The sequence below is a fragment of the Cetorhinus maximus genome, chromosome X (assembly GCF_964194155.1).
Source record: "Cetorhinus maximus chromosome X, sCetMax3.hap1.1, whole genome shotgun sequence".
Classification (NCBI taxonomy): Eukaryota; Metazoa; Chordata; class Chondrichthyes; order Lamniformes; family Cetorhinidae; genus Cetorhinus; species Cetorhinus maximus.
The window spans coordinates 2,049,617-2,070,503 of NC_135917.1; the positions used below are offsets into that span (position 1 = coordinate 2,049,617).

The 20,887-nt window shown below is 43.6% G+C and overlaps 1 protein-coding gene across 2 annotated transcripts in view; it reads right to left on the reverse strand.

Moving 5' to 3' along the window:
• Positions 1-20,887, reverse strand: part of cers5 (ceramide synthase 5) — a 114,355-nt gene that overhangs the window by 62,973 nt on the left and 30,495 nt on the right. The window contains exons 2-3 of one of the 2 annotated variants that reach the window (XM_078534634.1): positions 16,820-16,925; positions 91-221 (exon numbers count right to left, since the gene is read on the reverse strand). In XM_078534634.1, the coding sequence (XP_078390760.1) occupies positions 91-221; positions 16,820-16,925 (237 nt within the window). Of the gene's footprint in view, positions 1-90; positions 222-10,890; positions 10,952-16,819; positions 16,926-20,887 lie in introns of those variants that run through there. The other variant, XM_078534635.1, reaches the window with a different exon arrangement.

Genomic DNA, 20,887 nt, shown 5'->3' on the forward strand with positions numbered 1-20,887 from the left:
TACTACACAATGAGCTTTGCACAATAGGACTTAACATTAATCAAGTACAATTGGAGGCATAACAGTTGAAAAAAAAAAAAATAGGCGTACATGCTCTCACAGAATTTTGTGAGGGTGCTGGGTTTATCTTGGTTCCTTCGATGTCGAAACCAGCGCTGAATTTTGCGGACATCCCAGTCGAGCTGTTTTGACAGGCCTTCAAGTCTTTTCTCATCAGGAGACTGATCAGAAGGAAAGAGAATTGATTATTAACTTGTATTTATGGTTTCCAGAAATGACTCCAGCAAAAACTGAAAGTTCAAAAACATGGAATGTAGCATGTCTGTGGAGTTGGGGAAGGAGGAGGGGCACAAAGGAAATGCAAGGCTAACAAATGTGGGGGAGGCGGGAAAAATTTCTTTCCTGAACACCTTTATCCCTTATCTTTAAAATGTACAGAATTTATTAAATTAAACATTCAAATCCAGCCAAGTTACTTATGATTGTAGAGTTCAAATTTAAGACTGCAGATTCCTAGCCTACACTGACCTCCTTCACCACATGTAGATACACACTTAATGGGTTAGAACAGAATTCCATTATGATCCACTAGATTGACTTGTGCCAATCCTAAATTCTGCAATTGTCTTTGAAATAATATTGTTTAATAATACAGGGAAATAGACCTTCAAGATCAGTAGGAGGAAGAAAAAGTAGAAAAAATACTCTGCATTGTTACCCAAAAAGGGTACTGCAGGACTCGAGAGAAATTCTGTGTTTACATAAATTAGCACACACGCCTAGCCACCCTCCCAGAGCAAGGAAATAAAAGGGGAACTAAAACGTTAAAGGGATGCAGGGGCACAGTTAACATATCACTGAAATATTTCATCACATTTGTTACACATTACCCATTTTGGAGTTTAAAAGGAAACATACATTATTCAATTAATTAACAGAATCGTTACAGCACAGGAGGCCATTCGGCCTGTTGTGTCTGCACTGGCTCTCCATAGGAGTAATTCACCCAGTGCTATTCCCCTGCCTTCTCCCTGTAGCCCTGCAGCTTCCTCCTTTACTGATAAAAATGCAATTCCCTCTTGAATGCCTTGATTGAACCTGCTTCCACCACATTCTCAGGCAGTGCATTCCAGATCCCAACCACTCACTGCATGAAAACATTTTTCTACATGTCGCCATTGCTGCTATGCAGCTCTATCTTTTTAAGTCTTCCAGCTCTTACTTTTCTTCATGTCTTCCATTGCTATTCTTCATTTTTACACTATTCTTGAAACTAAAAGGAAAAAGCATGCAGAGGTGCCATGTTATCTCATCGCTTCTGTCGACCATAGTTATATTATTTGGTAAGTAGAGCTCTTGCCCAGTAAGGTTATATATTGGGCTAAATTCTTTTCTGAATACCTCCTACTGCTCATCTGCAGATTTACCCAATAATAGTTTTGATTCAGTTGCCGTCATCCCATTAAAATTCCCAAAGTCTAGAATTTAAGTACCTGCGATAGGATTCTACTTTTCAAACCCAACATGGGAGTTCAATCATATTAAGATCACTCTTAGATAAATGCTTCCTTACAATATTAAAACAATAGCACACTTGGCTGGCATGTATTAAGACAGTATCAAGAGGTTGCGGCAAACAAGAAGAATGGTTCTTCAGTAACAATTCTGTGATATTGTCCCATCCCCACAATGGATTCCTGTAGTATATTGCAAGGGAGGTCTAAATAAAACTAGTTCATGAATGGCTGCCTGCCACAAAGATGGCAACGAGGCTGGGATGGAATGTTTTATATTTCATTTGAGAAATTAGGGACTTCTGTGAACTTCTAAAGTTGCTTTTGATTGCAGAGATTGCTCTGTGTGTGCACATCATATTCGGGTACACTGAGTCAGCATGGTACGTAATTGAAATAAAATGGCACTGAAGATGTATTTGGGGACAATGGGGGAATTCAACCCTAACAAAGAGGACTGGTGTGATTACAAACAGAGATGATACGTTTGGCTGTAAGGGAATAAAATAGGTGATAAGCACAAATTAAAGTGTTTTCCTCACTACGATGGGACTAGATACATTTGAGGTGATGTCTAACCAATATTGCCCACAAGACCCCAGTACAATGGACTATTCCAAAATTAATAAGATCTACACCATGCGGTGACAGTGGTATTGTCACTAGCCTAGTATTCCAGAGACCCAGGGTAATGCTCTGGGAAGATAAAAACAAAAAGCTAAAAGCTACTGCGGATGCTGGAAATCCAAAACAAAAACAGAATTACCTGGAAAAACTCAGCAGGTCTGGCAGCATCAGCAGAGAAGAAATCAGTTAACGTTTCGAGCCTTCATGGCCCTTCGGCAGAACTGAAGCATAGTTAGAAGAAGGGAGAAATATAAACTGGTTTAAGGTGGGTGGGGCGAGACATTGAGGGTGTGGTGATTGTGGAGATGAGCAGGTAATCAAAAGATGTCACAGACAAAAGGGTCAAAGAGGTGTTGAAGGTGGTGATATTTGTCTAAGAAAAGTGCTAATTAAGAATGGAAGACAGGATATTCAAAGTACAGCTCTAGTGGGGGTGGGGTGGAAAGACTAACAAGGTTTTAGTTGACAGGGCCCTCAACCGTGTCCGGCCCATCTCCCACGCATCCTCCCTCACGCCTTCTCCTCCTTCCCAGAAACATGATAGGGTCCCCCTTGTCCTCACTTATCACCCCACCAGCCTCCGCATTCAAAGGATCATCCTCCGCCATTTCCGCCAACTCCAGCATGATGCCACCACCAAACACATCTTCCCTTCACCCCCCCTGACGGCATTCCGTAGGGATCGTTCCCTCCGGGACACCCTGGTCCACTCCTCCATCACCCCCTACTCCTAAACCCCCACTTATGGCACCTCCCCATGCCCACGCAGAAGATGCAACACCTGCCCCTTCACTTCCTCTCTCCTCACCGTCCAAGGGCCCAAACACTCCTTTCAAGTGAAGCAGCATTTCACTTGCATTTCCCCTAACTTAGTCTACTGTATTCGTTGCTCCCAATGCGGTCTCCTCTACTTTGGAGAGACCAAACGCAAACTGGGCGACCGCTTTGCAGAACACCTGCGGTCTGTCCGCAAGAAAGACCCAAACCTCCCTGTCCCTTGCCATTTTAACACTCCACCCTGTTCTCTTGCCAACATGTCTGTCCTTGGCTTGCTGCATTGTTCCAGTGAAGCCCAACGCAAACTGGAGGAACAGCACCTCATCTTCCGACTAGGCACTTTACAGCCTTCCGGGCTGAATATTGAATTCAACAACTTTAGATCTTAAACTCCCCCTCCCCCCCATCCCCACCCCGTTTCTCTCCCCTCCACCCTCCACCCCCCACCCCCCGCTTTTTTTTTCAATAATTTATATAGATTCTTCTTTCTCCACCTATTTCCATTATTTTTAAATCTAAAACTAAAACCTTGTTAGTCCTTCCACCCCACCCCCACTAGAGCTGTACTTGGAATATCCTGTCTTCCATTCTTAATTAGCACTTTTCTTAGACAAATATCACCACCTTCAACACCTCTTTGACCCTTTTGTCTGTGACATCTTTTGATTATCTGCTCATCTCCACAATCACCACACCCTCAATGTCTCTTCCCACCCACCCCCACCACCCACCTTAAACCAGTTTATATTTCTCCCTTCTTCTAACTATGCTTCAGTTCTGCCGAAGGGCCATGAAGGCTCGAAACGTTAACTGATTTCTTCTCCGCCGATGCTGCCAGACCTGCTGAGTTTTTCCAGGTAATTCTGTTTTTGTAATGCTCTGGGAACCCAGGTTCAAATCCCACCACGGCAGATGGTGAAATTTGAATTTAATTCCAGATTTTTATTGATCTGATGATGACCATAAAACCATTGCCAATTGTCGTAAAAACCCATCTGGTTCACTAATGTCCTTAAGGGAAGGAAATCTGCCGTCCTTACCTGGTCTGGCCTACATGCGACTCCAGTCTCATAGCAATGTGGTTGATGTGTATATGCCCTCTGAACAAGGGCACTTAGGGATGAGCAATAAATGTTGGCCTAGCAAGTGACACCCACATCCCTTGAATGGATAAAAAGCTAAGAACGGAATGCACTGAGAATTGCATTTGTGAAAAGCAGTTGCCAAAATGAGACTGTGGCAGATTACATTTCTCGAATTAAAGAAACTCTCTCTCGTCACTGTGAGCATGGAGGAGACAGGCAATCTTGGACACATTCATAGGAGGCCTAAAGAACCATTAAAATCCAGGCCAAGCTTTTGAGCAAAGGCAATAAGCTGATGTGGAACGAGACCCACAGTGGAGGTCACAGCCATTGAAATGGAAGGAGGAGATATTTGCAAACTGCAAGGAAGTTCTTTTCCTAAGCTGGCAGGGGATGTCCACCTGATTTCAACGAGATTCAACGGCCAAGTTCACAGTCTGAGTCAGAAATTTAGATGCTACCATTGCCAAGGTAGCCACCAACAATTTAAATGTCCCCATTTCCAGTCAAAGTGCTACACCTGTGGGAAAGTCAGTTATATCCAGATGGTATGCAGGTGTAGAGGAAACAAATGCTCTAGGTCATGGTAAAACTCCAGGTCGCAGCCATACAACAGGTCGTGGTAGATCTAAAGCTAGTTCAGGAGTCTGGAAATTCTCAAAAGTGCCTATGGCAGATATGGAAACAAAAGTTGATGTTACCAAGCAGGAAGACCAAGAGTTGCACTCAGTCAGAGAGCAAGAAAAACAGCACATAGCGGATGAGAGTAAAAAGGGCTGAAGACATAATTCCAGTGCCCACAGTAAAAATGACAATTGGAGATTCATAACTTGCTTTCAGTGTTGATACAGCTGCAGCAGTGTCCATCATCTCAGAAAGAGTGTACAAGTCCCCAATTCACATTCGTTAAGCAAAAGTGGTGTGAAACTGACTGGTTATTTCAATAACAGTATTCCAGTGTTAGGTGTAGTTAGTGTTAGAGTGGAATACCATGATGCATTCTATTGTCATTGGTAATAGTAGGAATGAGTTGGCTTAAAACAGAGTTAAGCTGGGCTGAGTTGCTCTCACTACTCCCTACTGTAAGTATGTCTGACATTAAGTGTTAAGAAAGCAATGTGGTCTTTCAGCAAGGAGGACCAAATAAGAAAATTAGCCATCGGTTATGATATTTAATATCATAATGCTAATGTGAACATTCTTTCAAGATTTCCCATGAAGGCCCATTCATTTCTAGCCACCGAGTTACCTGTGAATTATTTTACATACACAAACGACATTCCAGTGTAATTAGTGAAGAAACTCACAAGGATGTGCATTCAGTACAGTGCTCAATTAGGTCATGGACAGCTGGCCTAAAGAGACACAGAAATGAACTGAGTGTAGATCAAGACCGTCTCCTATGGGGTTTAAGAGCCATTATTCTGCCAAGGTTTAGCGAGATTATTAGAGGAACTTCATCAAGAGCACACAGGATAGTCTGTATGAAAACAGTAGTAAGCAGCTATTTTTGGTATCCAAAAAAGGTAGAGAAAGGTATTGAAGAGTTGGTGAAAAGTTGTGAAGTGCGTCTCAGAATAAGAAATGATTCCATCAAGGTTTCTTGCATTTCATGGTCAAACATAAGAAAACCATGGGAACGAGTACACATCGATTTCTCTGGGGGAGGGAGGGAAAGAGTACCTGGCATTGGTCAATAGTAAGTGGATAAATGCTAAGTCCACACCCTATACCATAAGTGCCAACAACTAATAAGGTTTTGAGAGGTTGGTTAACAATTTATGGATTGCCAGAGATGTTGGTGTCAGATAATGGTCCACACTTTACGTCAGAAGAGTTTGAAATATTCCGGAGTAAGAATGGAGGTCGAACACTAATACCACCACATCGCCCAGCATTGAAAAGCACTGCAGAAAGAAGTGTACAAATTGTAAAGAGGTTGCAGAAGTGTTTGCTGGGTGACAAACTAGGGAATAATTTCCATGTTTTTCAACACAGACTAGACAATTTTCTGTTCTCTCAAAATAACCCCACGCCTCTACGACAGGATGAGCATCCATTCCGAGAGTACAATGGAACAATTCCCTCTAGAGGCCAACTGTTTTACTGCAAATCTCACCCAGTTCCATGTGCTGAACGCCAAAGCTTGGCAGTTATGAATTTCTCAGAATGTCAATTATGGAGAATTTTTTTTCCAAATTCATTTACAGGATGTGGGCTTCGCTGGCTAGGCCAGCATTTATTGCCCATCCCTAAGTGCCCCTTGAGAAGGTGGTGAGCTGCCTTCTTGAACCGCTGCAGTCCATGTGGTGTAGGTACATCCACAGTGCAGTTAGGGAGGGAGTTCCAGGATTTTGACCCAGCGACAGTGAAGGAATGACAATAAATTTCCAAGACAGGATGGTGAGTGGCTTGGAGGGGAACTTCCAGGCGGTGGTGGTGTTCCCATCTATCTGCTGCCCTTGTCCTTCTAGATGGTAGAGGTCGTGGGTTTGGAAGATGCTGCCAAAGCAGCCTTGGTGAATTCCTGCAGTGCATCTTGTAGATGGTACACACTGCTGCTACCGTGCATTAGTGGCGGAGAGAGTGAATGTTTGTGGATGTGGTGCCAATCAAGCGGGCTGCTTTGTCCTGGATGGTGTCAAGCTTCGAGTGTTGTGGGAGCTGCACTCATCCAGGCAAGTGGGGAGTATTCCATCACACTGCTGACTTGTGCCTTGTAGATGGTGGACAGGCTTTGTGGAGTCAGGTGGTGAGTTACTCGCCGCAGGATTCCTAGCCTCCGACCTGCTCTTGTAGCCACAGTATTTATATGGCTAGTCCATTAGATTCTCTTGTTGGAGATGGTCATTACTTGGCCTTGTGTGGACAAAGGTTACTGGATAATTGTCAGCCCAAGCCTTTGGACATGGACTGCTTCAGCATCTGAGGAGTCACGAATGGTGCTGAGCATTGTGCAATGATCAGTGAACATCCCCACTTCTAGCCTTGATGGAGGGAAGATCATTGATGAAGCAGCTGAAGATGGTTGGGCCTAGGACACTCCCTGGAGGAACTCCTGCAGTGATGGCCTGAAACTGAGATGATTGACCTCCAAAAACAACAACCATCTTCCTCTGCTCCCCCCCGCCCCACCAATTCCAATTGACTCCAGTTTTGCTAGGGCTCCTTGATGACACACTCGGTCAAATGCCGCCTTAATGTCAAGGGCAGTCACTGTCCCCTCACCGCTGTAGTTCAGCTCTTATGTCCATATTTAAACCAAGGCTGTAATGAGGTCAGAAGCTGAGTGACCCTGGCAGAACCCAAACGGAGCATCAGTGAGCAGGTTATTGCTAAGTAAGTGCCGCTTGATAGCGCCATTGATAACCCCTTCCATCACTTTACTGAGAGTAGACTGATAGGGCAATAATTGGCCAGGTTGGATTTGTCCTGCTTTGTGTGTACAGGCCATACCTGGGCAATTTTCCACATTACCGGGTAGATGCCAGTGTTGTAGCTGTACTGGAACAGCTTAGCTAGGGGAGTGGCAAGTTCTGGAGCATAAATCTTCGGTACTATTGCTGGAATATTGTCAGGGCCCATAACCTTTGCAGTATTCACTGCCTTCAGCCATTTCTTGATATCACGTGGAGTGAATAGAATTGGCCAAAGGCTGGAACCTGTGATGCTGGGGACCTCCGGAGGCCGAGATGGATCATCCACTCGGCACTTCTGGCAGAAGATTTTTGCGAATGCTTCAGCCTTATCTTTTACACTGATGGGCTGGGCTCCCCCATCATTGAGGGTGGGGATATTTGTGGAGCCTCTTGTGAATTCTCTTCCACTTTACTCAAATCTCAGCATGGGAGGGGGGAGGAAAATGAGGATAGATCAAAGCTGGAGCAGAGCATACAGCACACAACAGAACTGCAGTGCATTGAGGCAGCAAGCAAACCGTTAATGGACATGTTATCCAAGTTATGTCACATTACTTTAAAAGGCTGCTGCAACATTCCTTTCAACAGCTTTATGAACACCATGTACTGTTATAGGCAGGGGCCCATTTAGTAATGCAGCCAGAAGGTACAGAGAGCCCCTTTAACTTAGTGTGATTAGTTCTGGTAATAATGAGACAGAGGCCTCCGGGTCAACAGCCTGTTCGCAGATTCATTCACTGCTGACTGCTACCATCAGCACACCCCAGAGCCCATCGCTCCTTCTCTCTTCCTTTCTAATTGTGTCCCCTCCCAAATGGCACTGACCATTTATTGGATAAGCAGTCAGGAGCCCTGACTAGTTCCCTGCCACCACTCTCCACCCATCCCCCCAACTCCTTTAACCCAGGGGTACTATGGCTAATTGTAGTCATACTACAGCTGCTCTAATAGATCGATACACTCAGCATAGACCAGGGACCTTCCTAAATCAGATGGCTCAAAAAAAAAACATGGTGACCATCTCAGACATTGGGAAGATGATTTGAACACCACCAGTAGTGGACCCTTCTGTGTTCTTAGTTCCACAAATGAAAGACCATCTTTCCCCTGTTCTCAAGTCACCAATTAAAAGACTATGTTCCCAATAAGCCTCACACTGCAAAAGTACAAAAGGCCATACATGAAGAAACTGGGATATCCATACACACAGACATTCTAGACTAACAGCCAAAGAACATCCAAAACTTTGCCTGGCATATGCAATGCTGCACCAATTCCCACTCACCCATCACCCACTGGCCTAAAATTAAGTGGTCAGTATTGGCTCGGTGGCAGCAAGCTCACCTGAGTTAGAAGGCTGTGGGGGTCACATCCCAATCCAGGCACTCAAGCACATAATCTAGGCCATCACTTCAATACAGTACTGAGGGAGTGTCACACTGTCTGAGCTATATTTCAGATGAGATGTAAAAGAGGCTCCATCTACTCTCTTAGATGGATGCAAAGGGTCCCAGGGCACTATTGTAACAACAAGAAAGTTCTCCTAAACAAAAACAGAAATACCTGGAAAAACTCAGCGGGTCTGGCAGCATCGGCGGAGGAGAGCACAGTTGACGTTTCGAGTCCTCGTGACCCTTCAACAGAACTAAGCAAAAATAGGAAAGGGGTGAAATATAAGCTGGTTTAAGGGAGGGGGGGGCGTTGTTGTTGGGACAAGCAGCCAGTAATAGGTGGAGATAACCAAAAGCTGTCACAGACAAAAGAACAAAGAGATGTTGAAGGTGGTGATATTATCTAAAGGAATGTGCTAATTAAGAGTAGAAGGCAGGACAGACAAGGTACAGATAGCTCTAGTGGGGGTGGGGGTATACTAAAAGGTAGAGATAAACAATGGGTGGAAATACATTTAAAAATAATGGAAATAGGTGGGGAAAAGAAAAACCGATATAAACTATTGGAAAAAACAAAGGAGGGGGAAGAAACGGAAAGGGGGTGGGGATGGAGGAGAGAGTTCAAGATCTAAAATTGTTGAACTCAATATTCAGTCCGGAAGGCTGTAAAGTGCCTAGTCGGAAAATGAGGTGCTGTTCCTCCAGTTTGCGTTGAGCTTCACTGGAACAATGCAGCAGGCCAAGGGCAGACATGTGGGCAAGAGAGCAGGGTGGAGTGTTGAAATGGCAAGCGACAGGGAGGTCTGGATCATGCTTGCGGACAGACTGAAGGTGTTCTGCAAAGCGGTCACCCAGTCTGCGTTTGGTCTCACCAAAGCGGGTGACCGCTTTGCAGAACACCTTCGGTCTGTCCGCAAGCATGACCTAGACCTCCCTGTCGTTTGCCATTTCAACACTCCACCCCTGCTCTCTTGCCCACATGTCTGTCCTTGGCCTGCTGCATTGTTCCAGTGAAGCTCAACGCAAACTGGAGGAACAGCACCTTTATCTTCCAACTAGGCACTTTACAGCCTTCCGGGCTGAATATTGAGTTCAACAATTTTAGATCTTGAACTCTCTCCTCCATCCCCACCCCCTTTCCGTTTCTTCCCCCTCCTTTGTTTTTTCCAATAGTTTATATCGGTTTTTCTTTTCCCCACCTATTTCCATTATTTTTAAATGTATTTCCACCCATTGTTTATCTCTACCTTTTAGTATACCCCCACCCCCACTAGAGCTATCTGTACCTTGTCTGTCCTGCCTTCTACTCTTAATTAGCACATTCCTTTAGATAATATCACCACCTTCAACATCTCTTTGTTCTTTTGTCTGTGACAGCTTTTGGTTATCTCCACCTATCACTGGCTGCTTGTCCCAACAACAACCCCCCCCCCCCAAACCAGCTTATATTTCACCCCTTTCCTATTTTTACTTAGTTCTGTTGAAGGGTCACGAGGACTCGAAACGTCAACTGTGCTCTCCTCCGCCGATGCTGCCAGACCCGCTGAGTTTTTCCAGGTATTTGTGTTTCTGTTTTTGTTTTGGATTTTCAGTATCTGCAGATTTTTGCTTTTATATTCAAGAAAGTTCTCCTAGTGGTCTGGCCAATAGTCATCCCTAAACTAACGTATCTGGCGGTTATCGCTTTGCAGTTTGTGGGATCTTGCTGTGCGCAAACTATGATGCATTCTCTACATTAGTGACTACAATTCAGAAGTACTTCAATGGCTGTGAAGTGCTTGGGGCATCCCGAGGTGATGAAAGGTGTCATATACATGAGAAAGCTTTCTTTCTGTCCATTGGCTCTCAGTCCCAAAGCCCTAAATTTTAAATTCTAATCTTTGTGTTTAAGTCCAACTGTGGTTTAGCTCCTTCCCATCTCTTGTAACCACCCTCCAGCCCTACAACACGCCCTCTTCAAACTCTGCCTTCTCGCAAGTGCCTCTCTTCAACCATCTAGGCCTTACACTCTGGAGTTGTCTCTCTGAACCTGTCTGCCTCACATCTCCCATTTAACAAGGCCCAACTCAAAACTCACCTCTTTGACCAAGCCTGTGGTCTCCCCTCCTGATATCTCTCTCTTTGGCTCCATTTGTCTGATTACACCTCTGAGAAGCGACTTGGGACGTTTCTTTATGGTGAAAGGCATTATATAAATAAAAATTATTGTTGTTGTTGTTGGGGGGGTGGGGGGGGGTGGAAATGGAGCAAAGAAAGTACAGGGCTGAGAGAGGAGAGATTGGAGTAGTGCAATCAGTTTTGAATTACTCCAGCAAAGAGCATGCACAGACACAAGGGGCCGAATGGCCTCCTTCCACTTCTACACAAAATTGCAAAGCACTAAACTAAAAGCAAGAAAAAAGAAGTCTGGTTGGTAAGCTCAGGGTCAGGGTTTATAATGCTAAGACATCAAAATAATCAGAAAAAACCCACTGACCTTTAAGCAGAGGCACACAATAGGCTTTTTAAATTTCAATAAATTAAAAAGGGGGCTTTTTGGAACAATTTCAAATGCTGCGCCACCTTCTGAAGATCCCCAGCTTTCAATTTAATTTGAATTTTCTGCCACATGGAGCTTTCTTCACTCGTCCTTCTTACTCCCTCCACCTCACCCAAACAGACAATACAACTGCAATAAATTGGTTTGATCAAGAAGTCATCTAGAGTCTCAGACAGACTCAACATGAATAACCTATAATATGTGAATGAGTCATTCTGCCAGTTCTACCATTTATGATTGCTATTAAAGGAAAGATTTACAATAATCACTTTACAATACAAGCACCATTTCATAAAATGGAAAACTATGGCAGAGAGTCACAGTCAATAAGCTAACTGTTTATATAGGAGTCAAGATGAGCTTTATTGGTCTCTGTATAAAGCATTGAAAACAATCTCTTTTATCCACACAATTTACCATTTATAGCTTCAGCAGTCCACCATTTGTTTATCTCCTCAAAAGGTTCTGGAGCCTTTAGTGAAAGTGAGACACTCCAAACATGTACAAAAGGACCAATGCTAGCTTAACTGTTACAGTTATACACCTATCCAAATTGTCAGTAGTGTTCTACCAAGTCAGGAGGTCATGGGATCAATTTTTTGTTTAATTGATCCATTGGATCTGAATGTCACTGGAGAGGCCAGCATTTGCTGCCTCATCCCTAATTGCCCCTCGAGAAGGTGGTGGTGAGCTGCCTTCTTGAACCGCTGCAGTCCATGTGGTGTAGGTACACCCACAGTGCTGTTAGGGAGGGAGTTCCAGGGTTTTGACCCAGTGAGAAGGAATATAAAACATTAAAATCCAACGATTAAGAGTTTGAGTGTCTCCGGACCATCCGTGAAAAATGCACAGTCCCATTAATGGATTTCTCAGATCCTTTCCATTGCTCTTACGGTGGTCTGCAGGAGTTATCACCACACAGTAAATATACTGGCAAATTACTTCAGCCACTGATCTTCAAGATTGCAGAAAAATACAGGTGATCATCCCCGTTCATGTATCTACAAAACAAAAGGCCTACATTTCCCAATACCCCTCATCCAACTGCTGCTTAAACAACTTGTGGTTTTTAAATGTCGACTACCACACCCAGAGGTTCATTCCATGCCTTGATCACTCGACATGTGAAATATTTCAGTATCAGTACAAAACTTGCCTTTTACTAGTTTCTATTAGGCGGGTGTCTAATCCACTCAATTCCCTCAGAATTGGCCCATCATGTCTCAATCTCTTCAACTGCATCATTTTGATACTCTGAATGGTCAGGTCACCCTGTTTTTCCACCCTGTGATTAACTTACACTTCCTTGTGTTAAGTTTGGTCTATCACTGACTCACTGGTCTGCCCACTTGACATTCATTTTGGCAGGTCTTTCACTGCCTCTTCAGGCTCAACTGTGAATCCCTCCCTCCTTCCCAGTTTGGTACAGCCTGCACATTTGGCCAGTATGGACCAAGCTTCTAAATCCAAATGCAGAAAATAGAAATATAAAAAAAAAAATCAGAAGAATTCCCAACACCAACCTTGAGGAATCCCAATGAGTACTTTCCCTGCATCCAGCCAACTCCTCCAGAAAAATACTCCTGCTCCCTAACAAAAACAAAAATTGCTGGAAAAACTCAGCAAGTCTGACAGTATCTGTGGAGAGAAAGACAGAGTTAACGTTTTGAGTCCGTATGACTCTTCTTCAGGACTCCTGCTCCCTACTCTTCAGCCATATTGAGGTTTTACCTTGAATCCCCCACCACTTACAAGCTTGGCAGCAGCCTTTCAGCAAATTTTCCAGAGCACGCATTAGCCCACATTTAAACTTAATGCCCAGCTGTCAGGGCACAAGAAGTCCCATACATCACAATAATGGAAACAATGCATTAGTCACCCTGTATTTTTAAAATAACCTGATCAATCTACAGGATCAGTCACTGGAGCTGTACTGAAGTCTCTCGTTTCATATTTATGTGGCCATTAAGAATTCAATTTCAGACTCTTTTAATCTTTGCAATAATCTGCAGATACTTACCTGGAGGACTAGAATTTTTTTTAAATGAGGGGTGGAAATGTTACACATCTTTCAGCTTTCTTTCCTTGTGGAACAATTTCTCAAAAGATGATAAACCAGCAGTATCATACACCTACACACCAGTCAGCTTTCAACACTGCATTTCAAGACTTGCTTTGTGTAGCTGATAGTATCTTGTGCATTGAAGATACTGTTACTGCAGTTACAGTGAGAATATCAAGTTTCTAAGGTTAGCGCTACAAGCAGGGTTTCATATAACCATTTTGCTTCCTATTGCTTCTTGGTGTCGGCTTAGTTCAGTACTCAGAAGATTACAGGTTCAAGCTCCACTAAGGATGTAAGCCTATAATCTAAGCTGACACTTCCGTGCAGTACTGAAGGGAGTGTTGGATTGCTTGACATGCTGCCCTTTAGAGATCTCAGACGGAGGCATAAATCAGCCTGCTTGAGTGGTTCTGAGATCAGATGGCATCATCTGAAGAGCAGCAGAGTGCTTTGCTGGTATCCTTGCCCACATTATCCCTCAAATTAACACTACACAGAAGACCAAAACAGATTATCTAGTCATTCACTGAGTACAAATTTGGCTGCTGCATTTGCCTCCATAACAACACTTCAAAAATAATCCACTGGTTGTAAAAGCACTTTTCAGACAGCACAATGACATGTAAGGAGCTATATAAACACAAGTTCTCCCATTCCATTCGTTGTTGGAATTATTGCAATTTTGGGAAATTAATGAAAACTTTTAAAATTACCACCACACCTTTACGTAACAAAAATGTGCTTTCTGCACAGGCACGATGGGCTGAAGGGCCTCCTCCAGGGCTGTTTTGTTCCATGATTTCAGGTAACACAGAAACTCTCTGTACTGGCACTTTTACCATAATGGAGTGCTATGTACTGCAGATAGACAATTGCTGTGTGAGGAGTGGCACTGCCCATCCAGAGCTCTGACAAGCTAACATCCCCACTTTTGGCATCATTTTCCCCGCCAAGACCTGAACCTTGTCAGAGGGATTTTTCTTTTTTTTTAATCTTAAAAAAAGCGAAGAGCTGGAAAAAGAGCAAAGGTTGTCCATCATGAAATATACGCTATGGGTTGCCATGAAGCCTCTACTGTTAAGGTCACAGAACTGTCATCTGTGAAGTGGAAGAGATCAGAGTTAAATAGTGCTGCTTGAAAAAGGTTAGACCGATATCACAAAATTTCACAAGAGGAGCTCCTAGGAGAAAGGTCATCGATATTTCACTCCTGAACCTGTGCAACAGAACATTGCTGAGCGAATTAAAACTTCTAAACAAGATTGAAAAAAAAAGGGCAATTGCTGCATAGGTTAATGAGCAGGCCCAACCGTTGACAGATTAAATCAAATCTGCACACAATACTAGTAACACTGATGTACATTGGATACCAACCTCCCAAATTTCTCAATCTGGTGTTTAAATCCCTTCATGGCCTTGCCCCTAAATATCCCCAACCTCCCACAAACACTCCATTCCCAACTCCAGTCTTTTGTACATTCCTCCTCTCTTTTCCCCACCTGGCCGCCTCCACCTCCCCCCTGCCACCACTGGGGCAATGCTGTCCAAGTCCCAGCCCCTCAGCACTTCTTTCCCTAAACCGCATCACCTACAAATACACCCACAAAACCCATCACTTTGGCCATGCTTTCGGTCAAACCTGCTAGGTCACCTTCTTGGCTCAGCCCAGTTTTTTTTCCCCCCCTTATGTCACTGAAGCCCCATGCGACATTTTTCTACATTAAAGGCATTGTATAAATGCAAGTTGACAGCGAAGGTCCAGCCTCCTCCCCATTCCCCTCCGTGGCTCAAGAAACTGCTCAAATGTAGCACTAGATCAGCACGTGCCATGTTCAATTCCTAATTTGATCTCAGCTGGGCCACAACAATTTATCTTAGCCCTTCAAGGGGACGGCTAGGGAAACAGAATGAAAATCGGCCAGTGAATCTCTGTCCCCTTGCTAAAAAGGGCTCACTTCTGGACATGGCCTCAGGTGTGATGCTCTCCGAGAGATAGCCTTACACATGTAAAACAACGACTTCTGGTTATCTGTAGACTGTACCCCAAGCAGGGTCAGCATCTTCAATAGAAAAAGGGGCAGGGAGGTGGTGGCAGGGATACAACCCTAGAACAAGAGGAAGATAAATCCGGGCTTTTCAAATACAACTCTGTTGGTCATTTAACTGACCGAGTACTGGGGTTTTCTACAGTTTTCAGGGCCAGCTGCAGTCAACAGGCCTCAGCAGTCTAGTGCACAAAAGCTCAGGCATCCCAGTCCCATTCTCTCACATTTCTTAGCCACTGGCTAGACTCATTTGAATTTCACAGCACCTGGAAGTTTGGAAAGTACTCAACACTGTCTAACAGAGAAATCCTAAATCAGAATGTCACGATCGATTATTATTCACAGCTTGAGATATGCACAAAACCCAAAACAGTGCTTCATGGTAGATCACTCCCACATAGGCAGATCTCCTGCAATATTATGTTAAAGGACAGGAATTTTTGGCCATCTATCACACAAATGTACTGTTCTGTTGCCAAGATGGAGCCGGCTTTTTAAAGTTTAATAGCTGTAAATAATCACAGAATTAGTACAGTGCAGCAGGCAGCCATTTGGCCCATCATGTCTGCACTGACTCTTCAAACGAGCAACTCACCTAGTGCCATTCTTCCTTTACAGACAACATTGAATGCTTCAATTGATCCTGCCTCCACGACACTCAGGCAGAGCATTCCAGACCCCAACCACTCACTGCGTGAAAAGGTTTTTCCTCGTATCACTATTGCTTCTTTTATCAATTACTTTAAACACGTGCCCTCTGGTTCTTGATCCTTTCACAAGTGGGAGCAGTTTCTCCCTATCTACTCTGTCAGACCCCTCATGATTTCGAATACTTCTATCAAATCTCCTCTCAGCCCTCTTTACTATAAAAAACTAAGTTAAAACTCAGTTAAAGGCTGATTGTGGCACTAAGAAGTTTTAACTGTGTGAATCCCCATCAAGGTCAGAAGAAACCAATAGGAAATAATAACATTTTTTAAAATGTTACATCCTCACTGATATATTTGTTCAATTGTGACTTGTAGCTATTTTATGAATGATATTTGAGTCAATCAGGTGCATATGCAACATGACAACCATACTGGACACGAGATCATAATGCAGATAGAAAAATTTAGTGCCTTGGGGGAGGAAAATAAAGTGGAAAAATGCCAAACATTGATGTAGTTTCTTGCTGACCTCCCAAAAGTTTCGCCATTTAATATTATCATTTACTTCAACCCCCCAGTCCATTAGCAAAGATCGCTGCTCTACTCACTCAGGGAATTGGGGTGTGGGTTGGGGAGGAAAGTCTTGACTATAGATGCAAGTGCTTTCTGCAAATAAAAAACAGAAGTCTCAGGAGGCCAGCACGCACCTTAGTAATTGATGTAAAGACTTTTTCTAGAATAGCGTTGGGCTGTGCTCTGCGAGGTCCATTCGCTTGAATTCGAAGGCTCAGGGCACATGGTTTGGCAATAAACCTGTTCAAAAAAGAACACACACTTAAGTTTCACTCCAACCTATTTGAATTGTAGACAGAGCTTAAAGCCATAAAAGGGTGCAGCATCTCCCCTGCCAATTCAACTGTTTCCAGACTAAAAACAACATGCTGAGTGGTACAAACCATAGAACAGTTACAGCACAGGAGGCCATTCAGCCCATCATGTCTTTGCTTTAAGAGCAATTCAGTTGGTCCCCCTTACCCACCCTTTTCCCCAGAGCCCTCAAATTTTTCTTCAGATAATTATCCAATTCCCTTCTGAAAGCCACAATTTATCCTGCCTGCACCACACAGGCAATGCATTACAGGTCCTAACCATTCTCTACATAAAAAAGCTTTTCCTCAAGGGTTCTCTACCCTTCCAAGAATGGGAGCGATCTCTCCCCATCTACTTTTGCCAAGACCCCCTCATGATTTTGAATCCCTCTATCAAATCTCCTCAACTCTCTCTAAAGAGAACAGCCCCAGCTTCTCCAATCTATCCACGCAACTGAAGTCCCTCATTGCTGGAATCATCCTTACAAATCGTGCCTGCATACTCTCCAAATCCTTCACATTCTTCTTAAAAGTGTGGTGCCCAGAACTGGACATCGTACCCCAGTTGAGGCCAAACTGGTAGCTTGCCTAAACAGCCATTCGTATGTTGCATGTAGACAAAAGGAGTACTGGCAGGCTGTTCAACTTTGGGGGGTATAATAGATCTCTCTGCTGCCTCTCTACTTGACCTCTACACCTGCACTTTCCAGCATGGGTCAATGAATAGTAATCAGGAGTGGAGATTAGGACGAATTCTCTTCTCCCTTACCCAGGGGAATGCCCCTGCTATATCCAGTTGGTGTCAGTAAACAATGGGAATCAAAGCTGGAAGATTTAATTTGTATGGCTCAGCTAAGTGTTGGCTTTCCCGCCCTTGATCTCTCGCTCTCCTCCTATAAAAGAGGCATCTCAAAGCCCACCTCTTTGACCAAACATTTGGGTAGCCTGCCCGAATAATTGCCTTGTATGGCTCAAGAATCAAATATTGTTTGGTAAAGCTCCTTGGATTGTCTTACTACATTTAAAAGGTGCTATATAAATGCAGGCTGGTATTTATCAATTGAAGCTAAGAAGTTTTGATTTATCCTGCCTGCACCACACAGGCAATGCATTCCAGATCCTAACCAAGCATTCTCTACATGAAAAAGCTTTTCTTCAAGGGTTCTCAACCCTTCCACTAATGGGAGCAATCTCTCCCCATCTACTCTTGCCTGTTTGGCATGCTTATACAATTAAGTAATTTAATCCAGAGCATAAACAGAGTGGTCATATCTCTGCAATAAAGTGCCTTGCAAAACGACTGTACTACAGAGGTATGCACAACTGGTGACTAATAAATGCAACAATTGCTTCAAGTTCTTTTATGTTTCTGTCGCAAATAGGAAATTAGCTTATAGAAGTTTCTCAGCAATGGCTGAGACAGCGAGAGTTATTGGAGCAGATTGTCCCTGAAATCTGATGCCTGAACCCTGGATAGCGGAGGCTTTTTTTTCCTGTGATCTCTTCAACAGATCCAGATTTGAGCAAGTTCAGTCAAACAGAAACTGTTGTCACAGAAACTGCAGCAATGTCTGCATACCTAGAAGCCCAAGAATCACCACTTGAATGCACAAAGTGGGCACTATCACTATTGGCAACAAAAAGTACTTTAACATGACACGAATGCACCCAAAAAAAAGGGAGAACCTGGTCTCAACGATGCTATACTCCAGAATTCAACACTGAATTTACAGCACAGAAACAGACCATATGGCCCAATAGGTCCACGTAAGTGTTAAGCTCCACATAAACCTCCTCCCACATATCCACTTAACAGCATCAACATATCCTTCCATTCCTTTCTCTCGTACGTGTTTATCCAGCTTCCCCTTAAATGGATCTATATTCACCTCATCCACATTCTCCTCGGTCTCTGGATAAGGAAAGGTTTCCCCTGAATTCACGATTGTCACTCATAAATCCAATCTTATACTTATGGCACCCAGTTCCGCTCTTCCCCACAACTTTATTGCAACACAATAGACCCAGTAAGCTACTGATGCAGTTATTGTTTTAATTTTAGAATTCCCAGAGACAAGTATCTATGAGCTGGCTCCTGTGTTTACACTTCCCTTCACCCAGACCCCAGTTTCTGGGGGTTAACACATTGCCAGTTGGATAAGGAAGCTGGCATATAAAAGCCAAGAGCCAACTTAATAATGGGAGTTCCCTGGAAGCTAAATCCAAACACCCACCACCATAAAGGAAGCTTCTAACACAAGTCCAAAAATTCTATTGTTAGCAAACAGAAACTGGCTTCAGTAAAATATTTGTGGGCTGCAGGACCTATGGGGCAGTGTATAAAAGGACTGGGCACGGTATGAGACTGGGTCCCCAATCCAGAGATACAAGTGGGAGAATACCACTGGCCCACTCTCTCAAAACTAGACAAAATATCAAGCATGAAGGTAAAAGCACTTTTAAAAAGTAATTTGTCAAGGCTCCTTCGACAGCACTTTCCAAACTCGCAATCTCTACCATCTAGAAGGACGAGGGCAGCAGACGCATGGGAACACCACCGCCTGCAAGTTCCCCTCCAAGTCACTCACCATCCTGACTTGGAAACATATCAGCCATTCCTTCACTGTCGCTGGGTCAAAATCCCAGAACTTCCTAACAGCACTGTGGGTGTACCTACATCACATGGACTGCAGCGGTTCAAGGCAGTTCACCACCACCTTCTCAAGGGCAATTGGGAATGGGCAATAAATGCTGGACTAGCCAGCGACACCCACAGTCTGTGAAAAAATAAAAGGATGATCTTCATTGGTTTAGTTGACTCCTCTCGCTTGCTCCAAAACAAAAAGGCCATTTGTTCCATCAACTCTGCACAATGTTTTTCCCCACAAGCTACCTAGTCTAATCCCAACTCATCTGTTCACTCCCCATACCCTCTAATACCATCTGTCTGCTCACTCCTGGGAATTCAAAGTTGTTTTTGCACTATAAAATATGAATTTCCCAATAGGAGAGCGGGAATTCAGTGTTTTTTTTAAACAAATTACATCAGATGATTTGAATTAAAAATAGATTGCATACTTTTTCCCCCACCAAACTACCCAGTTCCCTTTTGAAATCATTCATGAGCTTTGCTTTTCACAATGGGTTGCAGCAAATAATTCCACATTCTAACCTCCTGCTGTGTAAAGACATTTTCCTAAGCTCTCCTTTAACTCTTTGTGATCATCTGAAATTTATGCCTCTTCCTATTTTGTTAAAAGACAGTGGAAATGCCACAAAAACAACCATTTTTTCCATTCGCTGACCAATGGGACAAGCCACCAAAAGGTTATCCTATTGTAACCCTCTTAAAGAGCTCTATCAGGTCACCCCTCAACCTTTCTCAGGTCTCATGATGAATGCCCCAACTTCTCAAGTCGCCAAGCTACACCCAAAACTCCAGCTGCAACCTGACCAAGGTCTTCTACAAGTTCAACATTACATCTTTGCTTTTGCAACCCACGCTTCTAGGTCTAAGTCCAGAGATTTGGTTCATCTTGTTACCACCTGATTTACCGTTTAATGACTTGTGTAGCTGCACAAAGTTCCCTCTGCTCTTTGATTCCATTTCAAATTCATGGGTAAGATTTGTGCATTAGAAGCAGGGAGAATTGTAGAGGTGTTTCAAACCCATCAAGTGACTCCTGCTGCAGTGTGCGAGTGCACCTGTCAGGCGAGGGCAAAATCAGACACAGCAAGGCTAGTGAAAGAGCTATCGCACTTCAGTGAGATACTATTGAAGGGCGGTTGGTGGCCACCAAAACATATCATTCCTCTGTGACCCACTGCTAAGAGAAAACAGTAAGCCATATTTATTTTTTAAAACACAGCTGCCTAAACAATGCAGGAATTGCTGGGATAAGGGCA